The sequence below is a fragment of the Macadamia integrifolia genome, chromosome 5 (genome assembly GCF_013358625.1).
Source record: "Macadamia integrifolia cultivar HAES 741 chromosome 5, SCU_Mint_v3, whole genome shotgun sequence".
NCBI lineage: Eukaryota > Viridiplantae > Streptophyta > Magnoliopsida > Proteales > Proteaceae > Macadamia > Macadamia integrifolia.
In genome coordinates, this window is record NC_056561.1 from 25,555,561 (window position 1) to 25,562,922 (window position 7,362).

Here is a 7,362-nt window from a genome sequence, read left to right on the forward strand (position 1 = left end):
AACGTATGAAATTATTCTCATACGTGAACCTGATCCAGGTTCCAAAGGGAGCTTTGGGGTGGACGTGATTAAAAGGAGAGGTGGGGACTGGGGACAGTTAAATTATGTACATGATTGAAGGTGGAATACTGTATTAGGTAGTTTATAAACTAAAAGTCACAAACTCAAAATTGGTTAGTTTTGTAAACTTCAACCCAAAATGAATTTTACCCAAAAAAAAAAAAAAAAAAACAAAGCCGATAATTTTATAAAAGAAAACCAATAGTGGGTGATATTGTAGTTTTTCCAAATTTTTTTTGTGTGGGTTGGGGCAGTAGAAGATGTGTGTTCTGGCACGTCATTAGTAATCAACGGCTAAAATCAAATATTTACAAACAGAGAATCACAGGCAACGAAGACACTGACAATCATTAAGGTCTATGAGGTTTATTTCGTAATTTACCCAATAAAAGTGTAACTATTTCCATTATTCCATAATCGCCTCAACAAATTAAAGAAACATAACGGTTTACAACTCAATCACCACTCTGAGCTTTCTTAGCAATCAAATCTAACGGTTCCTGATGAAACAAAATTTTAAATAAACATCCAACGCCCCGCAAACAAGCCCCACAAAACTAGCCGTTACGAGAGTATCGAACCTAACGTTTTCTTTCACTCCTTCGACGAATACACAAAAACTCAGTCAGGAATCCAAAATTTCTCACTCCAAATTCAAGAAGCCGATCCAGAGATTTCCGACCAACTCTTCTGATGGATCTGGGCGGAAATAACTGTGCAACCATGACGACTCCTGCAAAAGATAAACACAGATCTCGATTCAAAGCTTCAGAGATTGAAAATTCGAATCCCAATCGCTCAAGAAGAAGTCCTCTTCAGAAAGAAGAGTCTCCGGTTGTCAAATCAGAGAAATCGAAGAAATCTAGCACGAAACATTCTTATCTGATCGTTTCTCCCCGTACCAAGATGCAAGAAAGGAAATTTGTAGTGGCCAAGAAGAAGTCGAAGACGACTGCTTCAACCGTCACCTGCAAATGCAAAGGCAAGATGGGAGGTAATCTCAAGAAATGCCCCTGTGTTGCTTACGAGAATCTCCGAGCGTCTCAAGACGAGTTCTTCAGGAATCGGGGTAGCGTCGAACGGGATCCTGATTTGGATGAGTTCCAGAACTGCGAGATAGCTGAAAATGAACTTGAGCATAAGAAACCGGTGGTTCAGAACTTCGAAACTGCTGGGGTTTCAGATGATAAAACCATGGAAGGTAGTGGGCCTTCACCGAATGGGTCAATTAACGACGATCAGGAGGAATTGTCAGATGATAAGTGTAGTTTGAAGATCAAGAGGAGGAGGAACAGATTGCTCGAAGAAGCCAGGAACAGTATTCCTGAAGCGGGATCTGGAAAAGTTTTGCACTTGGTAAAAGCATTCGAGAGTTTTATGTCAATTTCGGGTTCCAAGGAGAATGAAGAGGCAGGGAATGAAGGTGCTAAGAAGCCGTTGAAGTGGGCATTACCAGGATTGCATCCTAAGGCCCCTGAAACAGAAGCTTCTTCATCTTCTTTCAGTCCATCAGAGCTCATCTTCACTGCAGAGAATTTCGGTTTGGATTCTAGGGTTTCCTCTTCATTGGACAGCAGCCAAGGAAGGTTAGTTACGTCCTTATCATAGGCATAAAAACAATGTCTTTTGGTTCACTTCTATTTGATTATTACTGACTCTTTATGTGTTTCCCTTTTGTTGTTAAGCTTTACTTTCACAAGCAGGACATCTGTGGAAGGGGGAGGCAGAAGTAGTAGGAGCAGACGGAATGTAAGAAATTTGCCGCTCCTGAATTAACAATTTAAGTAATGAGTTTTCTGTAATCGATAATCTTATCAGCTGTTTATCTTTCAAGAGTATTTTAACATTTATGCATCTTCAGAGCTCTGAGTCCTTATCGTCACTTGGTGGAAGAAAGTGGAAGAAGCAGCAGCTCAAAGTGACCAGTCTACAACCATTTCAACTAAAAACAGAGGTACCCACCATCATGAATGACCTAAAAGCCTAAGCAAATTGGTTTTAAATTGATCAAACTTGATTGCTGTGATTGCCAAGAAATGGGAATTCAAAATGCACTGATATGAAATGAAAGCTTCATAGATCCTAACTGCCCTGAACTGTAACTAAGAGGCTTTCATTTCTGAAGTATACAACCACCTGTTTCAATTAGTCTATTTTCTCTTTCCCCCAACTTTTCAGTCTTTAAACTTTGTTTGATGATTCCCTTTTCGTTGCTGAAAAAAGAAAAATAATTACTCTGGATTTGGTAGTCTCACCTTGAAACATTCGGTGACCTTGAGACTTTTTACTATTAATGTCTTCTTAAAGGTATGAATGGCATCTTAGTTCTGTTGAGTAACATTATAATTTGTCCATCCTGGTTCCATTTTACCTGAAATTACATAAAACTGGGTATCCATTTCAGCAAAGAGGGAGGTCTAAAGAAGAAGAGTTTGTGAAGAAAGTGCAAGAAATGATTATGGAGGAGGAAAGACAGAGGATTCCAATTGCACAAGGCCTCCCATGGACAACAGATGAACCAGAGGTGAGGCTTTCTGTTCAGATGCACCCCAAAATATGTTCTCGAGCTATTTCTGTAATATACTCTCATCAAAACACTATGAAATGCTTTGGCATCTTCAGTTTCTTATACTCTATAGTTTTTATGAAGCAAGACACTTACCAATTGGCAGAGTTCATTATATAGGAAAACTGCCACTATATTCCTTTTTACTTGTTCTTATACCTCTGTTAGATTTTTGTTTTAATGAGTTCTTCCAGATTTTTGTTGTAGTGAGATCTGAAATTGAAAACAATTCATAAATATGATGAGGAAATTAAAAAATTTGTGTTCACAACACAGTCAAAATGATCACCAATCATCCTTCTTTCCCTGGAGGAAGAAGAAAAAGATTAGATGGATACTTTTCATAGATGTCAAGTGCTTTTCAAGTCTCTTGAGAATATTATTTCAGATTTGCTTCCTGGTATCGTATTTTTTCTGATTTTTTTTCCCAGAGATGTATCCAGCATCTTTTCCTATACCACATGCAGTCCTATACTTAGAAAATTTGTAAAAGTAAGTGATTAGTTCAGGAAGCATTTGGACAGGGACCTATTTGTATTTACCATCTCGGTAAATCCTGGTATGGAAATGACCTCAGTCAAGTAATTTTAAGTAATTAAGATTGGGATGTCTTGTCCACTGAATGATTGATGCTTAGCAAGGGGGGGGGGGGGAGGAACTTTGGTGTACCAGCAAGATCCATTCTGGTATGGATTATCACAGAATTTTTAAGTAATCAAGTTTGGGATTCTTTGGTCCTCAGAAAAACTCTTATAAAAAAGGGTGGGGAAATATGAAATTTTGACATTTACTGAATGCAAGTTCTATGTCCCAATATTTTTGATTACTGATACTCCCATTTTCTGATTTATATCATCACAGTGCTTGGTGAAGCCTCCAGTAAAGGAAATCACGGAACCAATCGACTTGAAGCTTCATAGTGATCTGAGGGCCGTAGAACGTGCTGGATTCGATCATCATGTAAGTTTCTTTATAATATGATGAACATGGAATTTTTAATATGTATTCCTTATAATAGTGCCTCAAGATGAGTCCAGTACAATAGACCAATAGGTAGCCGTGACCGCAACAGTAAGTTCCTTCTGCTTTTATGGCAAAGGAAGTTTTGGAGACGTAACTTTTATTGCTTGTTTGAAACTCTCCATTATCCCTTTATGGTTCTATCGAACTGCCATTGATGTGGAAATGATTGAATCCACGAATCCTGTATAGTAATCAAATTCTTAGCTTATTTCTCCATTTTGTTATACTTGAATATATGGCTTTCCCCTAACACTCAGAGAAATCTTCAGGTTTCTGCAAAACTGAACTTTATTGAGCAGTATAGACAAGAAAGAGAAAGACAACAGAAGGTAAGTGATAAATAATAAAGGTAAAACTGAATCTTGATAACATCATCATTTGGTTTCATTTTATATATAATCTTCCAATGCTGTTTTGTGACAGTTGGCAGAAGAAGAAGAGATCAAGAGGCTCAGAAGAGAGCTTGTTCCAAAAGCTCAACCCATGCCCTACTTTGATAGGCCTTTCATCCCAAAAAGGTAAGAAATTAATCACACATCTTATTTGGGCTGACATACCATTTAAGATGTTACCTGCTTGTTTTCATGTTCCAAACCAGGAGGGCTATTGCTCTGCCTAATCACAATCTCTGTCTATTTCTCCTATGTTTTCCTATATCTAACTTGAAGAATGAAGTTCTCATTCTTACGAAAATGTTGTTTTTTTGGTGGTTTTATTTTGAAGGTCTTTGAAACTCCCAACTGTTCCTAGAGAGCCGAAGCTCCGCATTTCTCAGAACAAGAAAATCAAATGCTCATCATGGAATGATAACAACTATGCCCACCAACACTGAGAGCTACACTCAGAGAAAAGGGTGAACATGAGCTAGTTCACCCTTTAGAAAGCATGTTGGTTCTGTTTTTTTTTTCCCCGTCCATTTATAAGCAATGAGTGTAATTGCACCTTCCCCTGCTCCTTCAGAAAGCCATGTTGATTCTTTCTTTTCCTGTTTTTTTTCCCCTTGTCCATCTATAAGCAATGAGTGTAATAGTATTTCAACATGAACTAGTGTTTTTTTTTTCTAAGAAGAGGAAAAAAGATATATATTAAACAAAAATTAAAAGAAAATTACAAGGAGAAGAGAAGGAAGCACAATCAAACAAGACCCACTGCTAAACTACCAATAGCTGGCAAGGATGATTACAGCCAACGAAATCTCTGCAAACATATCGAACAATATCAGCAGGCATTATCTTCCATGTTTAACAAACTTACACAAAATATAAGCCAGCTGATTAGCATCATGATAGATAGATTTGATAGACGAGTCTTTGAAATAACCACATATGCATTGTCTCTAGCCAAGAAAACAAAGCCAGCTCTTTGTTGATCGAAGGAGCCATCATAGTTTAGAGGAATAAAGTTCCCAGTAGGAGGAATCCAAGAGCACCAGATGGAGTCTGAAACAACAGAGTAACCCACCATGATTGACAAAAGCTCATAGCATTCATGCGGAAAGTCCAACTGCTGAATATGAGAATGCAACACTCTTCCCTGAATCAGCCTAACAAGAGCAATAGCATTCATGCGGGAAGATGAGAAAGCCCACCTGCTTCTTTCCCTCCAAGTATACATGGAACTGCAAAAAACAAGCTTTGATACTTGAGTTAGGAGGAATTATTTTCAAAATGATGACATGCCAATTAATTTCCTTTACCCAAGAGGAAGGAGGAGAGGAGCGGTGGATTTCGTATATTAACAAAAAATCTTTTTCCAAACAGAAGAGCTTTAAGTACATGGAAAGAAGAGGTGGTTGTGGCTCTCAATATGCTGATCACATAATAAACACTTAGGTCCACCAATACACCCAATGCACGCAGCATATCCCTAGTTGAGACTCGAGAGCAAGGTTTAAAATATCATATTGTATGGGCATATCATATCGATATTGGTGGGTATTGATACATGTATCGATATCTAAAAAGATTACTATATGAAAGGTATAAAGTATTGGCATGAGTATCAATCCATACCGATACTTTAAACCTTCATCGAGAGAGCTTCTAACAGAGCCAACCAACCTATGAAGCTTTGACTGTATGAAGGGTGAACCAAACAATTGCTTGATCTTGTGCCAAGCAGAGTGGAGAGAAATTTTGCCATTAACGTTGGGAGACTAAATAATTCCAGGGAAAATTTCGATCACTCCCTTATACTTACCTTGCATTTACTCAAACTCCCTTATTCAAACGTTTACTTTCGATTCTCCTTGGAAAAAGTAAACTTTTACATCTCCTTCTCCCCTATTAATTTAAAATACATAATGTATACCTTCTTTTTCTATATTTTAAATATTTTTTCAACTTCTAACTAATATAGCTATTTATTTTTGTTTAATTACCAGAAGTGGGACCGACTTCTTCTTCTTTCTCCACCAAACAAAGGGAAGAGGGAAACATCCCTTGCTGTTGCAACCCCAGACCTTGCATCGCAACCCTGTTTCATTAGATCCTTCTGCAATCTGTATGGGATCTATTAGGCAATGAGTGAGTTGGTCCATTCTCAAGAATCTAATGTTAGAATATTACTTATATGGGCTTGTATTAATTGGGTTTTTGTGCTTTAATAAAACCGGACTAATTATTTGGTCTAATTAATTGAGACATCCAAGATTTAATTAGTTTAACATAGGTTAGCTAGTGGGGGCTTTAGTTAACCATTGAAATTGTGTTGAGTGGGTCCATTGGGAAACTCTATAAATAAAAAGCTACATCTCTCCTCTAACTATAATCCTATTCACAATGTGCATTTGGGAAAAGAAGGAGAAAGAGAAAGAAACAAAGTTTCTTGTAGCTTTCTCCATTGTGCGTTTAGGTTCATCATCTAACCAGTGATTATAGGGGAATAGAGGAGAAGTACCTTGCTACGTGGATCAAAATAATTTGTGTTGTGCTTCATTTGATTATGGATCATAAACAAAATACGTTTTGCTATTCATAGTTTATGTCCTCGTCCTTTGTGTTCTTAATCTATTTATGGTGATATATTAAATCTATGGATTAAATCTTGTTAGAGATTTTAATTCTATGGATTATATCTATTAAATATATGGATTATATATTTTTTAAAGATTTTAATCCTATATGTGGTATAAGAACCTCCATAGATTAGGTTTAGAACCCTAATCCAGTTTGTGAAGAATGAATTAAATTTAATCCACGGATTAAGTTTGATTAGGTTTAAAACCTAATAAAAACTTTAATCAAATTTATGAATGTTAGTTTAAAACTTTTGGATTGAATCCATGATGATTAATAGTACCCATGGTACTGTTTATCGGATTAAAAATAAATATCCTAATGGATGATTAAAGTACTAAATAATGTTATTAACATCAAATGTAATTTTAGGGACAATTTTTAGTCTCATTTCTCCAAGTTTATAATTATATATTATTTGTCTTGATGTGAGTGATTTTAAGTATGTCCCGGTATGAGAGAGTTTTATAAATTTGATTAATTTGTAATTACCAAAGTGGTCTTCTTGGTTGGATTTATGGAATATCGGTCTTGTACGGTAATGGAATGTCTCTAATTATAATGCATGGTCACGCCTAAAGGAGATGATTGTGTGTTAATACTTGAAGGGTCAATAGAAAGCACATGATTATGAATTAACTGACCCAAGTAGTCTATACACCCAAAGAAGCCTATCGAAGGTTGGAATATATTTAT

The 7,362-nt window shown here is 36.6% G+C and overlaps 1 protein-coding gene across 1 annotated transcript; it reads left to right on the forward strand.

Annotated features, from left to right (window-relative positions):
• The first annotated feature begins 638 nt into the window (after positions 1–638).
• On the forward strand, positions 639–4,713 carry LOC122078845. The gene is made up of 8 exons (XM_042645008.1): positions 639–1,646; positions 1,746–1,809; positions 1,922–2,014; positions 2,465–2,584; positions 3,488–3,586; positions 3,919–3,978; positions 4,073–4,167; positions 4,373–4,713. Exons 1-8 carry the CDS (start codon positions 754–756, stop codon positions 4,479–4,481), a joined length of 1,533 nt encoding a protein of 510 aa, XP_042500942.1. The 5' UTR covers positions 639–753; the 3' UTR covers positions 4,482–4,713.
• The last annotated feature ends 2,649 nt before the right edge of the window (positions 4,714–7,362 follow it).

What these genes read in the sequence shown, in the direction of transcription:
- LOC122078845 (XM_042645008.1), top strand. Translation starts at nt 754, where the DNA reads ATGGATCTGGGCGGAAATAACTGTGCAACCATGACGACTCCTGCAAAA. An exon ending in GTGCTGGATTCGATCATCAT is followed by an intron (nt 3,587 to 3,918) that starts GTAAGTTTCTTT and finishes AGAAATCTTCAG; the next exon opens with GTTTCTGCAAAACTGAACTT. An exon ending in AGGCCTTTCATCCCAAAAAG is followed by an intron (nt 4,168 to 4,372) that starts GTAAGAAATTAA and finishes TTTATTTTGAAG; the next exon opens with GTCTTTGAAACTCCCAACTG.